This window comes from Camelina sativa, chromosome 2, assembly GCF_030686135.1.
Source record: "Camelina sativa cultivar CO46 ecotype springtype chromosome 2, ASM3068613v1".
Classification (NCBI taxonomy): domain Eukaryota; kingdom Viridiplantae; phylum Streptophyta; class Magnoliopsida; order Brassicales; family Brassicaceae; genus Camelina; species Camelina sativa.
In genome coordinates, this window is record NC_141881.1 from 14,797,264 (window position 1) to 14,814,615 (window position 17,352).

The following is a 17,352-nucleotide window of genomic DNA, read 5'->3' on the forward strand; positions in this document are numbered from 1 at the left end:
TTCTGGGATTTGGTGAACTGTCTCCTTTGTGTAAATACTGAAACAAAATCTTTATCTTATGCGTCTGGTTATTTGGTACGTGTAATAGCACAACAGGTTCCTCCTGTTCAAATTTAAGATAGATTTTATTAGTGAGGAGTTATATGTGTAAAGAAATGACACTGTGGACTTGTGTAGCATAAAAATAAATCTTACCGAGATGAGGTTCATGAAAGCCTCCTTTTCTACTTTTTTCTTCCACTGCTTTTCTTCCACATTATAAACGTACTTAGTAGGAGACTCATCATAAACTAATTTTGTAGGTGAATTTTTTTGGCTATTAGATTGAAACCATGATGATAAATGACGGAGGTAAAGCTTAGCGAAAGAAGGCATCTGAAAATTATTGAATGGTTTTTTTCTGTTCTGGTAATTGTTAAGAAGAATCCCCTATATATAGCTGAGGGGATATGTTGTGAGGCTTGTGGCTCTTCGGGTAGGGTTTTTATTTATGGTTTATTATTTTTTGGCCAATAAATACAATGGCACAAACATGTAATTAATTAGGAAATTTGAGGGGACTTTGCTAGATGGTGTTATGAACTCTGTAATGCTGACACTTCAGCTTTTTCACCAAAAATGTTTCTCCTTTAATATATAGGGGATAGCGAAACAGAGAAGTGATGGAAAACAAAACATAACTGGAAATATAACCAAAACAGAGAAATTAAAAAACCATTCAGCCAATGGCAAATGTATTCAATCATCAAATATTAATTGAAATAAATTCCAATAAAGAAGATGACTTAGGGAGAGTAAGCACAACAAACTCTTTAATTTTCAAGTTAGTTTTATCTTGCTTTAAAGTATATGTTGAGGGGGATTATATTAGGTAAGTTATAAAACTGGTTTCAGTGGTACAGACATTACTGTCTAATGTGTCTGTCTCTCTCTCTCAATTATAATGTTTCTCATCTTCAACTTTACTGTACAGCAGAGGTTTTTGTACACTGGAGAGAAGAAAAATAAAAGTTTTAAGTGTTTGAAGGTAACCAAAACTCTCCAAGAGCAAAAACGAACAATTTATTGACATGGCTTTGTTTGGGAGTCAAAAACAGAGTAAAATGAAGAAAAGAAATTGGAACAAACCCAAAATAGAGTTTTAATATAAGAGAGAAACAGAACAACATGTATAGAAAATCATTCAACGAAACTGGGAAGCAAGAAAATGGTACTAATGTTCATTCATCAAACAGTAACAGTCATAAAATGCAATAAAGAACATGACTTGGGGACAGTAAGCACAACGTCACACCACTCAATCTTCCCATAAACCTCTCGTCTGTTACCCCTTTCAAGCGCAATCTCAGCACACCAAATCATCTTCTTCTCAGTACCACGCACATCCTTCTCCCACAAAACCACGATCTTTCCACTGTAACCCACCAATCTAACAGAAAGACATTGCTTTGGTAATTTTGGTAGTTTTTCCAAACCCTTCACATATCTCCATTGTCTTCCCTCTGAGTCGTACCACACCACTCTCACTCTACGTCTTCCAAAAGCGTAGATTACATTGTCTACTACTACGCAGGCAAACTCAATGGGAGTCCAACGCAAAGGTATCTCCAATCCTACCACATCCCATTTATTTTCTTTTGGTTTGTAAACCAATTTTTTATCCCCAAACAGGTAAAGCTTCCCGTCGTAGACTAAACTTGTTGTTACGTACCTCCCACGTATCTCCGCACTAGGGCTTGGCACATGCTCCCATGTTTGGGTTTCGGGATCGAAACACTCGATAAATTTCGAGTAATCAGGATCATTGCATCCTTCCACTACATATATTTTCCCATCAAGAACCCTAATTAAGGGATTCTTTTGGGCCGTCTGCATGCTTGGAGTTTTGTAAAAGGTGTGAGACCGGCAGTCCATGAAGAAGATCCTTGACGACAAGGCGCCATTTCTGAATACGCCACGCATATAGATATTTGAATCAATGGCGATACGATTACAAGTCAACTCAGTCGGAGAAGTGAGATCGTGAGTTGGAACTGAGACCATAGTGTGATTCGTTAGGATACTATGTGGTCTAAAGCAGGAAGCGAACCATCGTGAGTTAAAGTTAGGGTTAGGGTTAGCGCTTCGAGTTGATCTTTGGCATAGAGTGAACCAACGTGTGTGAGATTCAGAACTGAACCGTAAGCTCAGATAAAGACAATTCTCGGTGTTTCCTAGGAGCTTTCGAATCTCGTAAAGCTCAAGCGATGCCACGAGAGAGCGGAATCTCTTGGAAACTAAGGAGAGAATCAGGTAGCACAATCTCGAGACACGGGCTAAACAGTTCAACCACAAATCATCAGGAAGATAAGGCAAATCAACCTGTGAATTCATCATTAGCGCAAAGACATGGGCTGCCAAAGTATCTTTTATAATTTTCCCTTGATACTAAGGCAAAACAGAGCGAAGCAGAGAAGTGATAACATGAATAAAAAAAGGGATATTAGGCATTTTAGTACGTTTTCAAAACTTAATTATCAAACTAGTACAGTTACTATTTATAATTGGCAAAATAGGTGAGAGAGTGTTTGTGTGTGAGTGTGTGTGAGATAGGAGAGTTATGTAGGACCCATTTGTGAGATTGAAAAATTAGGATAATTATTTAAATAGTTGTTAATATAATCTTTTTTTGGAAAACTTTTCAGATACAAAAAAAATCTATATTTTTTTCTTTATAATTTGATATGCATTTTGTTTAATAATTTTTAAATATATTCTACACATCTTTTTTACCCGTACACTTAATAAAGTGTATGGATGTCTGTACACATTAGTAAGTATACGGTCTGTACACATTATTACATCTATGGAGTAAAAGAACTGAGCTCTTATATAGACCTCTCCGGTTAAATCATTGTGGAGTAAACCGGTTTCCCGGTTTGGTTAAGTGATAAACCGAGATTTTTTTTTTTTGATTTATAAAACAAATAAAGTGAAACAGAGAAGTTAAGGAAACAAAAACATAAGTACTGAAGAACCATTCAACCAATGGTTAATTAAGGTATTCCAAAATCATCAAATACTAGGTCTGAACCCGCGGTACACCGCGGGACGAATCTGATTTAATTTTTATTTTAAACATAATAATTTAGTATAATTTATTTCTATATATTAGTCAAATGTATGAAAGTGTATGAATATGTATTGTTTTAATTTTTCTCATCTGCTGAATAGTATTGTTATTTAATGATACCGCGCACTGGTTCAAATCTTTGTGGAGTGTGTTTTGTATTGTTTTAGTTGAACTGTGTAATTGGTTGTTTGTTAAATATATGGTTGCTTGTTAAATATAAACCATGGGTAGTTAATCTGGGATTGAACCCGCGATACACCGCGGGACAAAAATTTATTTTTATTTTTATTGTGTTTTAAATATATTTTAATACTTTTAATTATTAAAATGTTAGTCAAATCAGTATAAATAAAATATTTGTTTTTTCTTTGAAATGTGTGTATATTTTGTAAATATGGATAAATATGGATATCATTTATAACTTAATTAATTCCAAACTATATTATAAATAAATAGTTTTAGTGTTGGTTTAATAGTTTAAATCCATTATATGCTATAGACCCGTCCTGCAATGAATTGGTTTAAAGATCTTTAACCTGTAGAAAATCATCCTACAATAGTATTTACAAAATATTTTTTTGATTAAAATATTTAAACCCGCAGTCACATCCACCCAACGCACTTTGGTTTAATTGATAGGTCTAAATGTGGATACTAATTAACATGCGATACATCGTAGTATAACACTTTTGGTTTAAAACAGAGAGTATTATATCAATGTTATACTATATTATTAAAAATAAAAGATGATCATAAATTTTCAAAAATGATAACTAATTAAATTTATTAATTATGTAAAATCCTAGTGCTATTTGCAAAAGGAACACAACTTACATAACCCGTAAAAAAAAAACAGAAAGATCTTAGTAGAGAAACCAGATCTTAGTAGAGAAACCTATTTAAGTCCCTATGGCTTCCTATTCACACCGTTGAAAATTTAAAACCAGTTCTATTATCCGTGTCAGTATAATTTATACCAAAATGTATAAACAATATGACTGCACAAATAAGATTTAACAATATGAATAACGTCTTTCTTTTTTTTTGGGAGAAATGAATGTAACAACATAACATGCAAAATAACATATTTTCTTAATTTTTAACAAACTAAATGATAAATATAAACGTAAGGTCGAGAGTTAGTTGGGTACAAAGAAAATAAAAACATAAGGTGGAGAGTGTTTCTTCTTCTTCTTCCACTTAGCGATGACCTGCTTCAACGTTTTTATAGATTTTTAGTGCTTCTTCCGTCAAATTAGCTCAAGCCAAAAGTTGTGACCTTTTTTTGTCGAGGGATGTGTCCGTTGCTTTTATATTGTATACCTGGGCGCTTGTATGAAACTCCACAACATACTGGTTCTGATAATCTAGTCCCAGTGTTCCTGAGGTTGCAAAAAAAATCTTATATGAGAATGGAAGTTTGAGGTTGCAAAAAAATCTTATATGAGAATGGAAGTTGAACAATCGTTGATTTTTCAGTTGAGAATGGAAGTTCTGAGAATCTAGACCAAAAATCTTATATTCTTGGTCATTCAGTTGAATCAGTTAGAGCAAATGAAACGCCTAGTAGATAATTTTAGAGATAACATGAGTTACTTACGTTGCTATGCACATCTCAGAGTTCGATCTGAAAGTCTTCTTCCCACAAGTTCTCCAGCCACTCCGTATAAGTCCGTATAAGTCTAGAGCCAGACAATGCATTTCAAAACAGGCTATATAACAATATCAATACAAATAGATTAATGTTAGTAATTTGACTAATTATCAAGTCTATAGGCACAAAGAACATAATATGTTTGCACCTGGCTCTAATTTAAGAGCTTTCGTATTTAACAATTGATTCATTAATAATCACGAACACCCAAGAAACCATCTAATTATATCACATGATTTTGTCATTTGATGGTAAACCTCTAAATGTTTTCCAAACACGTACTATACCATGGACTGAAGAAGTCAGCTTTACTGTCTTTTTAGGATGTTTTACTCATACTTGTTATCTGACTGAAAAATATAAACAACCCAAAAAACAAAATTTCAAAATCAATAATAATAAAAAAAAATCAAACGTCTTACAAATCAAAGACATGAATCTTTACCACTAAATCATCAGCTCAAAATTACGAAACCGCTTCTGTAACTACCAAATTTGTATCCTCTGATCCCCAATGAGACGTGTATCCATATTAGTGAGGCAACAATCGTTTTAAAAGACTGTTACACACAAAACAAATAGTCATTAGTGTTGTAACAAAGATATAAATTAAGAAGCTACAATGGATTATGGTTAACACTCAAACAAAATCCTGCAAATACTTTCACACTCAAACATGAACCATCATACTAAAACAATCACACTCTGTCTATATTAAAATGCATCAAGCCGTCAACAGATATACACCTAATGATCCAAACTGAACAACAAAATGAAGAAGAATAAGTAGTTAAACAGAATCTCAAAAAAGAAACATTTCAGATCAGCTATGCTTACTTTCGAAACACCCGTCATTCCCGTTTAATCTTAGCCTAGCGAATCAGCTGCTCGATCCACAGTGTGTACTGAAGAAGATGGCTGGCAATGTAAATCCAGTTCCAACATCATTTGAAAGTCCGTCCAGATGTTCATGTCTGTCACAAGGTTTCTGTTTCCAAACGAAGAGACAATAAGGGACCAAATAAACAAAGAGTTTAGTTAACAGTTTCAACAAAACAAAACAAAAAACTTACCAAATGAGACCTGGTTTGGCATCACGAAAAGTCCAAATGCTTCCTGAATCTTTGCCAAAAACTTGTAATAAGCACAAAAGACGAACTACTAAAAAAAAAAGTAGTGTATAACTATACCACCTTCATCCATGTCAAAACATAACGTTTATAAAATGGATTCTACATGGATAATCAAACCGTATCAATTAGTCTGAACCAAAAAAACTTACAAATAATAGGTTAATTATGAAAAATAAATTTGGTTTTTACCTTCTAATCTACAATCCCAGAATGAAGCTTATCCATGATTTTCTCTCACCAGTTATCTTCTTTTACATCCGGCGGAATATGCACGCAATCACCGCCACAAACTCATCACAACACGAAGAGGGAGAGATTCTCGAGAGATGAAGTAGAAAGAAAAAATAAACATATGAAAGGGGATCTGGGAAGACGGCGATCGAAAGGATAAAAAAAAAATTAGGTCAAATAACAATTTGTGTTTTTAATCGATCGAAGCCCTCTAACTTAAAAAACCGGGTTATTTTGGAGAGGACGCGGATCCTTACTATACACGGGTCGGGTAATGTCGATTTCACATTTTTGACAAAATTACTCTTTCTAATTTCAATAAACACTCTCCTTTACAACTAATTAAATGGCAATCTGGGAAATTTTAAGCAATTTTCGAATTTGTACTTCTCTTTTACTTATATAGAGATGAATAGAACTAAATTCCAATAAAGAAGATGACTTGGGGACAGTAAGCACAGCGTCACACCACTCAACCTTCCCATAAATCTCTTGTGCATTGCGTCTTTCAAACGCAATCACGGCACACCAAATCGTCTTAGTCTTCGTCTTCTTAGAGCCAATACCACTCACTTTCTTCTCCCACACAATCGCGAGCTTTCCACCAAAATCAACCAGTCTAACAAACTCACGACGAGTTCGTAATCTAGGTAAATTTCCCAAACCGGTCACAAATCTCCACGATCTTTCAACGGAGTTGTACCATAGGAGCATATCGGAGAGTACAATATAACATACATTACCTATCACGCAAGAAGAATAACTGGTAACCAAAATCGAAAACATATCCGATGCTACCACATACCATCTATTTTCATTGGGTATGTAAATCACATTTTTATCCCCGAACACGTAAAGCTTTCTGTCGATGACTAAGGTTTTTAATACTATACGTCCTAGTATCTCCGCGCTAGGGCATGGCACATGCTCCCATATTTGTGTTTTTGGATCGAAAAACTCGATCAAATTCGAGGAATTGGAATCTTTGCAGCCTTCCACTACATATAATTTCGCATCAAGAACACTCATGATGGGACGCTTTCGGGCCACCGACATGTTTGGAGCATCGTACCAGATGTTAGACCGAGAATCCATAAAGAGGAAGACCTTAGCCATTAACGCACCATTGATGTAGCTGCTTACCATGTTGATACTAGGAACAATTGGGGTACAAGTCATAACACACAGAGAAGAGTTGTTTTTAGTAGTTGGTGTGGAGAACAAAATATATTCAGTTGACTTTTGTCTTCCTTCCTAGCGTGATTCGTTAGGTTTCTATGTGAGCTAAAGCAGGATCTGAACCATCGTGAGTTAGGGTTAGGGTCAGGCGTAGTAGGGGTATGGATTCGAGTTGGTCTTCGGCACAGAGCGAACCAACGTGGCAGAGACTTAGAACCGAAACGTAAGCGCACATAAAGACAATTCTCGGTGCGTCCTAAGAGCGTTCGGATCTGGTAAAGCTCAATTGATGTAACGATGGAGCGGAATCTCTTGGAAACTAACGAGAGGATCGGGTAGTACAATCACGAGACACGGGCTAAACAGTTCAATAACAAATCATCAGGGATGTACACTTCCCGGTTCGTCATTAGCAGAAAACGCCATGAATGTAATCAAACTTCAAGAGCCGGATTAACTGCGTACGTACTTTATGCTGGAAAATATGTCCTAAATCTAGTTGAACTCGTAACTCTTATCATGTAATCAATCGAGATTTATTCAAATCCTATTAGGGAAAATATTCAAGTAACAAGAGTTCAACAAGATAAGAGTAAATACAATATGTTTTGATAAAAAATAATGATTTAGATAAATAATATTGTTGAATTGATCCTGCAATATATTTGGATCATACTAGAGTTTTAGAATATCAAACAATATTTTTTTTAGCCAAGATTATGTTGGGCTGGACTAAAGTATATATATCTTTACTACATATTATGTAAATAACTTTCATGCAGTGATCAACTGTTAAATCAAAACGAATCTGAATAGTTAAAAATTTAATTAATATATATAATGAACCAAATAAAACATTAAAAAAATACGTTTCAAAGTGAAAGAAATTACGTTTGTTGATTTTGTTACTTTTTTTTGTTCTCTCTGCTCAATTACGTTCGGTTGATACATGGAGCTGGAATGATGGACGGCAGTAATTTTAATTTACAAACGTAATTTTTTTAATATACAACATTCTGCAGAATTTAAACTTGAATGGTTAATAAAATGACGGCAGTAAATAACTAGTAATAGTTCGTAATGCCTAGCTAAAACTACACATTTAAAAACGATTCTGAAAAAATCAGACTAATTGTTTTATAGTTTCAATGTAATAGTTGGAAGCTGCTAATATAGATCTGGAAATTACACTAATTAATACTTATACACATTAAAATAAAATAAAATCTGTTGTAAATCTAATACTAATATTGACGTTCATACACACACACACACACGTGAAGAGGCAAAAACTGTATCTCAGCCGCAAGAATCTCGTCTCCTGTTTTATTACAAGGTCAACTTCTGGTCACTCTCTCTTCAACTAATTAATCTTAACTTTATTTCTAATTATTTATTAGATTCTGATTTCAAATCTAAACCCAATAAAATAATTCTCACAAACGAAACTTCAAAATTCAAAATAAATAATAATAAAGAAATATCTGAAAACCTCGGTTTCGTGATCACACACCTTACATAGAAGCTTCTTTCTACTTCACTATAAAATCTAATTGATCTCGCATCACTCAAAACCTCAAATCATCAACGTGTTCTTAGCTTTGCAACAATGGCGTCGATGATCAGTTCCTCTGATCAAAGACTTTCAACAAGCAAGAGACGTCTGAAGCCATTGATGTTAAGAGATTACTTACTCGATGATCTCAGTTCTTGTTCATCCAACGGTTTCAAATCTTTCCCACGTCGTCAACCTCCTTCTTCAACTTCCTCCACCGTTCGTCGTCTCCTTGACGCCGAGATCAAACGGTCAGGATTGACCCATCAGCATCATCATCGTAAACAACCTCGTCTCACAAGAAGATCAAGCCGTACAACTTGTGGGACAGCGATAAGTCACGCTGTTCATAAAGCCTCCACGGCTTTCCTTAACGCTGTTAGACTTTTGCCGTTTCCGTCTTCTAAGGGAGACAATAATAATAATAAACAAAATGGCGTTTTGTCCAGAAGCTTGTCTAAACGGCTTTTAAGCAAAAGCTTTTGGAGAAAACCCTTAGGTCATTCTCGCCGTGAAGTAACAGGATACGGAGATGGAGTGATCCAATGGTGGAGATCTGTCGCGTTCGAAGAGAGTTTAGATCAACCGTTCGATCTGATCATCTCTCAACTCTCGACCACCGTCGTGGAGGAACCAACATTCTCAATATCAGCAGCTCCTATCACTACGACCGGGGAGGAGTTTATCTCCGGTGACTCATCGAGTTCCGGTAGCGAGTTTTTCACAAACTCATCATCGGAAGACGTTGTACAATCTTCTTCCTCGTCGTTCTCTTCGTCGTCGAGTGGTGAATCTGAGGAAGTATCGAACGAAAACGACGCCGTGGAAGACGGGAATGAGAGCGGAGAGTGTTTAAACGCACATGACTGTGAGGAATCATCATCTGTCAACAGCAACAACAACAACAGCATGTGTAACAGAAAGGTTAGTTAGTTAAACTCTCGTTTTCAAGTTTTTATTACAACAACAACTGTCACAGTGTGAAAGCATTGAAACTTGTCGGGGAAAGCGTACGATGCGAGTCACGTGAGGTGTAGGATTTTTAGATTAGAATGGTTTTAAGAATTAAGATTCTTCTACGTAGCTTCTAATGCGTATTATACGGCACATGATCCCGCGAGACTAGAGAGTACTAATTTTTTTTGTTTTGTTTCATGGTACTCTTCACGTACCAAATTATTTTTAACTCACGAGGTCAATTATATCGTACACATTTTTAATGGAATTTATATATCTTTTTAGCTAGATTTAGATACGCATATCTCGACACATTTATACATAGTACTATAGTAGTAGTAGTACTAATAACATTATACTTAGAATTTATTGTATACTATCAGTATCAGTATCACACCCATATTGGTGATTTTTTTTACTAACTAATGTAATCTTGATGATTTTATTCTTGGATTTGATTATATATATTATTGTAAATTTGTAACACAACAAACCCCACAAATCTCAATCAAACAAAAGTGAGGATACGATCGATCATAATTAATTTGATAGGGGCATAGACAGATAGATAAATAAATGATGTTGTCTTTGGGATGGGTTGACTTTTGTCAACTTATTAATGTCACTATCATTTCTCATATTATTTTGTTTTGTTGGAGGCTTTTAGTTACTTTTTTTGCATGTGAAACTGATTTGGTATTAAATGCAAATTTGTAGGAATGTGTGAATGAAGAAAAAGAACAACTTAGTCCAGTATCAATCTTGGAATGCCCTTTTAAAGACGATGAAGATGATGATGATGATGACGACGATGAAACCACCGACCAAATTGGTACTTTTATTAATTGATTACGTAACAATATCTAGCAAAATCGGTTTCTATACACTACAAGAGAAATGTGAATTTATAATCAAATAACTTTATAAGTTGATATTTGCAGATACATATGAGAAAATTGCTAGAAAAAGTAGGAGATTAAACGGTTTGGTACGGCTCGAGCCACTAGACTTGGAGAAACGCATAGAGAATTATGTAGAGAGACAAGAAGAGTACTCATTTCAGTCATTGGAAACCGAAGAGGATGAATCAGAAAAACGCGCAAACCGCTTGTTTGCTCTAGTGAAGGAGAGAATTGGCGAAACAAACGACCTACTAGCTTCTCATGTAGCAGATAATCTATTGTTAGATTATTTTCAAGAAGATAATATTGGGCCAAAAGAGGAGACATTGATGGTGAAGAATGTAGAAGATTGGGTTATGGGGAGACAAGAAGAGATGTTTACGAGTTGGCAAGTGAGAGAGAAGAGAGATATATACGTGAAGGAAATGAAATGGGGTTGCATTAGTGGAGATGAGAGACAGAGTGTGGTTGAAGATTTGGCTAGTGGGTTTTTCACTTCCTTGGTGGATGAATTCATCTTCGACATCGCTTCGTAATGAATTTTAGTTTCTGGGAGGGAGTTAAAGATTTTGAGTTTTTGTTAAAGATTAGATTCATAATGTATTAGATATATGTTATTTCAATAAAACTATATGTAGTTTTGCATAAGGGGAATACTTCGTATAAAAATTTATGTAGGTCATATGTTCTAGAGTCCCAATGTTCCATTTCTAAAGTCTATAAGTCTATAGTCATTATGTGGTGTTTCTAACTCTTATAATATGAATTTGCCATGAATGATAACACTTAATAAGCGGATTTTAAATGTGTTTTTATTATTGTTACCAATCAACCAAATCTATGTACTGCACTTGAGCATTAGTAAAATTAAAAAATAAGTAGGTAAAAGCGGTTCAATATTACGAGGAAAATTTGAAAATCGTACATTACTAGTGATATACAAGGTCTGAATGGTAACAACGTATTTGGTTGTGCCGGACAAATAATTTTGTAGTGCGGTACGATTCAACTGCGGTTCATGCGGGAAAAATATATTTGCGGGATAAGTTCAGTTAATACAAAATAAGCGGTACGGATAATATTTAATTGGTGAAAAAATTAAGTGCGGTTCACAATAAAATCATATATATATATATTATAATAATTGTATTTAGTAAAAAAATAATTAATGTAGTTTTAAATTATGATATGCTTTGTGTTAATAAAAAAATATTTTGAACAATAAATATCCAGATTTATAAATTATTTAATCTAAAAGTTTAAATTTTTATGTACATATTTTTATACACAACTAAAAAAAATATTTGTAAATGTAATCTATTGTTTTGTTAGTTATTTATAATATATGTGAATGAAGTATTATTTATTTTATTATTTATAATTTATATAGAGAGAGAAAGAGAAAATAATGTTTTTTCTGTTTTTATTCATCTGTATTGAAAATTATAAAAACACTATACTACTTTTCGCTTCTTGATAGTTGATTATAAAGGTGGTCCAAGCTATAAACCAATGGACAAAACCGCAGATCATCATTATTATTGTTTTTTTTTGTAAAACCGCAAATTCTCAATAGTTTTCATTGATTGGTAACCAAAGACATATTTAATCCGAATGGTAACAACGTATTTGGTTGTATGGGAAAAGCGGTCTTATTGTGCGATATGGTTCAGTTGCGGTACCTGCGGAAAAAAAATATTTACGGGACAAGTACAGTTTAGAAAAAATAAGTGATATAAAATAATGATTGATTGGTGAAAAAACTACTAGCGGTTTTGTTAATAAGAAAATATTTTGGTTCTTAATAAGAAATTTTTTAAACATGTTATTTTATTTTTAACAATATATTTGGTTATATACATATATATGTTTATATAATATCTAGAAAAAAATGGTAAAGATATGGAACAATAAAATTGTACAATTGAAGTATAATTCAAGGAACATGTACAATTTTCAAAAATATTAGTAAATTGGATAACAAATTTTACAAAATAATATTTTATTATTATAAATACAATTTTAATATAATTGATTTCATAAAAAAGTGAGAGAAACATATATCTTATAAAAAAAACATTAGCATGCAATACATATATGCTTGCAAAACCGCATAAAAATTCCAAAACGCATGAAATATGAGTGTTATTACTGTTCAATGCATTTTTCAGCTTCTCTTTGAAAAAATGATCCGCACTTTGAACTATTATTTTTTTATTAGCAAATGGCATTCATAGGAAACCGTCCCGTTTTTTTCAATTACGCCACTCCCATTCACTGCCTTATGTTTTTTTTTCTAATTCCGCTTTCCTCACGTCACCACTCATGGCCTTAGATGCGGTGCAATTGTTCAAGTGCGTTATGTTTTAAAACTAACTGATTTCTATATAAAAAAATTGTGTATAATAATTATTTCAACTGAAACAATTATACTGTAAAAAAGTTAATTTTGGTATTTATAAAAGTAGTTAAATTTTAATTTCTATTATATTTGTATCTTATTGTGTTTTTTCACCATTCAAACATTGACCATGTATCGCTTATTTTATATTATCTGCACTTGTTCCTTACCACACTTGAACCGCACCACTTTATCCAATCTGCTTGTTCTACACCACAAATCCGCTGTCACCAATCGAAGCCTTAATTAGTCTCTCTATACTTTATTTTGTACAAACTCTAAATTAAACAAAAAAAATATATATATAAACTAAATGCATTCAACTCATCATACATACCCATTATTTTCATTTTATTATTCCTTAAAATTATAGTTTAGGTAGGACTTAGGCTGTGAATAAAGAACCACTAAAAGCGGTTTTTAACTCATTTTTTTGAAACGTACTCTAAACACCAATCAACTTCTTATATCAAATTTGTGTTTTTTTGTAATAAAAAAAACAGATCGCGGATTTATACAGAAGATTAAGCCTTGGACCGCCTTTTCAACTCGATGCATCTATTATTCAGCGGTTTTCCATAAGAAAACATATACATTAATTAAAGGAAAATTAAAAACTTCTCTCTCTATACTTTTTCTCACTTATGTTTAAGTTATATTCATAATACCTTTTATCTTCTTTTTTTTACATTTTTTGAAAAATTAATAAATTTCAACCAAAATAGATATTAATAATTTGGTAGTACGTACCTGATCAAAGGTCAATTAAAACCTAATTTGCACTCAACCACGATCTAGTGGTATCGTTGTAACACTTCATGATCAAATCTACAGAGACTAAGCAACTGCACTTTGAAACTATGAAGACCGAATATAGCTAAGGCAAAAAGAGGAACTTTGTGAAACAAGTAATAAATCAAAAAGGAAAGTAAATAAGTTGTTTTAAATCAAAAAGGAAATATTAGATGCAGGGAATCTATGGGAGATATAATCTTGGACTATGTAGTTAGATTGGGATGCATTAAACACCGTTCTAGAACTCAAATCACGGTTGTAAAGCTAACCTACTTCCGCAGCGTTAACTATCTATGCAATGAATTCACTAAACCCTAAACCGTTGTTTGGACCTAGCAAACCAAGCAAGCAATAAAGGTTCAAGTTTGATCTGTTCACAAGGTGCCTCAACTTCAACTTTCGTTGGCTAAGGTCCACCTTGCTCACCTAAGTTCTTTTCTAGCAACTCAACAACACTTTTGGTGCCATGATGAATTAAACCTAAAATCAGAAACTAGGTAGCTAATCTAGTTTAAGCTTTAAAAACAACTATAGATGAAGAACAAAATAGATCAACCCCCAAAATCTAAACCCCATCGTTAGAGAAACATAAACCCCTTTGAAACCCTAAACCCAATAGGTAAACTACTCAGACATGGAGAAACAGAAATAACAAACCAAAGATGAAGAAAACATAACTGAATTGCAAAAGAATAGAAAATAGGGTTTATAAATCTTCTCCAAAGTGTCAAGAAGGATTAGAAATATGATAATCACCTTGCTGCCCAACTTGTTGCTCAACCTCTTGCTCAGCTTGAGCTGCAGAACGACGCGCTGATCGACGACTTGAGGAGGCTCTGGAACCTCGCGAACCGCTTCTCTGTCTCCCCCTAGACTCATGTGACGAGTGGCGTGAAGGAACGGGTGTAGGCTGACGCTGCCGTGACACATATGAAGATTGACGTGCTGGAGAGGGAATCAGAGAAGGTGTTTGCTCTAAGTTCGCGGAAGGACGTCCTGGCATTGGTCTGGTATCCTCGGGGATAGACCTAGGGATCGCGGTTGTGGATGTCGAACAGCTAAACTTACGCATGAAGTTCATGACATTCTTGGTGAAACGGCTCAACATTTTGTCTCTGGCCTTCCCCCATTGTTGCAGCAAGTTGAGTCTATGATGAGCGGCTCGATCCCCCTTGGACATTCTCGGATCCGAGTACTCCTCGAAGTGGAACTGCTCCGGGCGGTACTCCTCTGGGCGGTATTCCGCTGTGTCGTCTTCCATTGGTTCGGCGCGTGCTTCCGCAACGTCTACATGATCCTCTTCAGCTTCGAAATTGTATAAAATATCTGTGGGAGGGATAAACTCGATATGCTCGCCCCCTAAAATTGTAGTCAACTCGACGCAAGGGAGGAGTAATCTTGAGGGTCCGACCGCAGGATGCACAAACCTGTAGAGCAACCTTCCATGCCTCAAACCCCAATCCAATGTGCGTAGCTGTCGCAGGTTGTTGATGTCTATCCAACGTGGTGGGTGCGACTCAGAGTGTAGGGGAACGCCAGCAGCCTCAAGGAACCAGGTCACTATGCCTCCCATGCACATCACTCCGGGAGTGTGGTTGATGCTTAGTCGCGAGACCCAATTCTTGTATGTCAGCATGTAGTTGATAAGGTAGAGCGAGACGGAAGTGTTGGATATGTCACCTTGCAGCGCGGTGCAATTCATGGCGGTGAATGAGAGTCCTTTAAGCGCCAGATCAATCATCTCTAGCTCGCCGTTTGTCATGTATCCCTTAATCTCTTTGGCGTAAAATGCATTGGTGACTGCTTTCTGGAAGTAACGCAACACTGGGCTTCGCACGTTCAATGCTTTTGTCTTCGATGAAGTGAATGTGGGCGTGCTCCCAATCGTTGCCCAGAGTGCGGATATCTCATCCCTATCAAACTGCGGTGCAGTCCCCGTTCCGCTGGGAAATCCAAACATCTCTTCGACGGTTCTGAAGGTGAGAGTGTAGAACTGACCGTGAACGCGAAATGTAATGTAGCCCAGACCTCCATCAGACATCATTCCTGGCTCATCTGCATACAGGTGCGTCTCTAGAGTACAAAGGAACTGGATTGTCTCCTCCTTGTATCCGTTTTTGGGTGTGTTCATGATTTTCTCCAGATGGCACCGCCTAAACAGATACTGAACATCCTCCAAAATCCCGAATTGCTGCATAGTCTCAACATGGGGATATCTTGTTCCTTCGAACTCCATCTGCTGGAACAGCTCGTAGTATTCCTTGGGAGTTAATTTCGTCTCAGCGCTCTTCCGTTTGACCGATTTTCTGGGAGCTGGTGTTGAGCGCAACGCAGGTTCCTCCTGTTCATAATCGCTCCCGTCCTCCTTTGAGTGTGAAGCTTGTGCCGGTCGCTTCCCGCGACTCTTGCTCTTAGAGAGCGGTTTGGCTGGTCTGCTTGACCCAGCACCTTGCGTAGGCAGCTTGAAAGTAGCAACACATCCTGGAACCTGACAACCATACTTATCATACATCTCGTCCCAAAAATTGTCAGAGATTGCAAAGCTGAGACAATTCAAACTCAAAATTAAAGATTAGTAGGTTAGTGCCCGGGCAATAATAAAAATCGCAAAAAAAAATCAATGAGAGTGAGTATGGAGCGAGAAAAACGAAGACGGTCGCAGTGGCTCGGACGACAGCAAGATGGTCGCAGTGGCTAGGACGACAGCAAGATGGTCGCAATGGCTTGGTCGAAACAAAGATTGCGACAGTAGCTCGGTCGAAACGAAGATTGCGACAGTGGCTCGGTCGAAACGAAGATTGTTACAGTGGCTCGGACGAAAATTTAGAGTGGTGACGGGAATTACGGCTCTGAAGGGAACGAAGATGGTCGCAGTGGTTCGGACGACAGCAAGATGGTCGCAGTGGCTCGGCCGAAACGAAGATTGCGACAGTAGCTCGGTCGAAACGAAGATTGCGACAGTGGCTCGGACGAAAATTTAGAGTGGCGACAGGAATTACGGCTCTGAAGGGAACGAAGATGGTCGCAGTGGTTCGGACGACAGCAAGATGGTCACAGTGGCTCGGTCGAAACGAAGATTGCGACAGTGGCTCGGTCGACAGCAAGACTCGATCGGGTATGAGACGTGATGATGGCTCGAGCAGAGTAGTCTGTTGCTAAGGATCGAGTGTGGAGCTTCGCTGGAGGGTGATGTGGTTCGAGCGGCGACGACGAGTGGAGGCGGAACTGAGCGGCCCGAGCGACGAGTGTGGAGCTTCGCCGGAGGGTGATGAACGAAGGCGTGGAGTGACGTCGAGATCGTCGGTCGAGTAGAGGACGTAGTGGTGGTGGGATGAAAGAGAGAAGTGAGAGTGAGTTGATGATGATGAGCGTAGATGTAAGTGAAAAAGAGGGAGGTGAGAGTTTATTTTGTTTGGTGAGAGGAGAGAGAAGA

The 17,352-nt window shown here is 36.3% G+C and overlaps 2 protein-coding genes, 1 long non-coding RNA gene and 1 pseudogene across 14 annotated transcripts; 1 reads left to right on the forward strand and 3 right to left on the reverse strand.

Annotated features, from left to right (window-relative positions):
- Positions 1-1,227: 1,227 nt before the first annotated feature.
- On the reverse strand, positions 1,228-2,376 carry LOC109126370 (putative F-box/kelch-repeat protein At4g11750). The gene has a single exon (XM_087477092.1). The coding sequence runs from the start codon at positions 2,374-2,376 to the stop codon at positions 1,228-1,230; it is 1,149 nt and encodes a 382-aa protein (XP_087333218.1).
- A 1,748-nt stretch (positions 2,377-4,124) lies between these two features.
- On the reverse strand, positions 4,125-6,356 carry LOC147948628 (uncharacterized). Of its 11 annotated transcripts, none has more exons than XR_015579400.1 (7): positions 6,089-6,328; positions 5,840-5,882; positions 5,604-5,754; positions 5,212-5,326; positions 5,049-5,116; positions 4,713-4,824; positions 4,125-4,494 (listed from the first exon to the last, which is right to left on the reverse strand). It is a non-coding gene; the product is annotated as an uncharacterized LOC147948628 (long non-coding RNA). The 11 variants fall into 11 exon arrangements; XR_015579402.1 differs by having other exon boundaries at positions 4,713-4,794; positions 5,054-5,116; positions 5,840-5,888; XR_015579391.1 differs by having other exon boundaries at positions 5,054-5,116; positions 5,840-5,888.
- Positions 6,357-6,472: 116 nt separating this feature from the next.
- On the reverse strand, positions 6,473-7,719 carry LOC147948629 (putative F-box/kelch-repeat protein At4g11770 pseudogene; annotated as a pseudogene).
- An 869-nt stretch (positions 7,720-8,588) lies between these two features.
- On the forward strand, positions 8,589-11,528 carry LOC104718179 (uncharacterized). 2 transcript variants are annotated; one of them, XM_010435872.2, is made up of 3 exons: positions 8,589-9,788; positions 10,539-10,653; positions 10,763-11,528. In XM_010435872.2, the coding sequence occupies exons 1-3, from the start codon at positions 8,919-8,921 to the stop codon at positions 11,257-11,259; spliced, it is 1,482 nt and encodes a 493-aa protein (XP_010434174.2). In that variant the 5' UTR covers positions 8,589-8,918; the 3' UTR covers positions 11,260-11,528. The 2 variants fall into 2 exon arrangements, 1 of the variants encoding a protein (XP_010434174.2); XR_015579409.1 differs by having other exon boundaries at positions 8,894-10,442; positions 10,481-10,653.
- Positions 11,529-17,352: the final 5,824 nt, after the last annotated feature.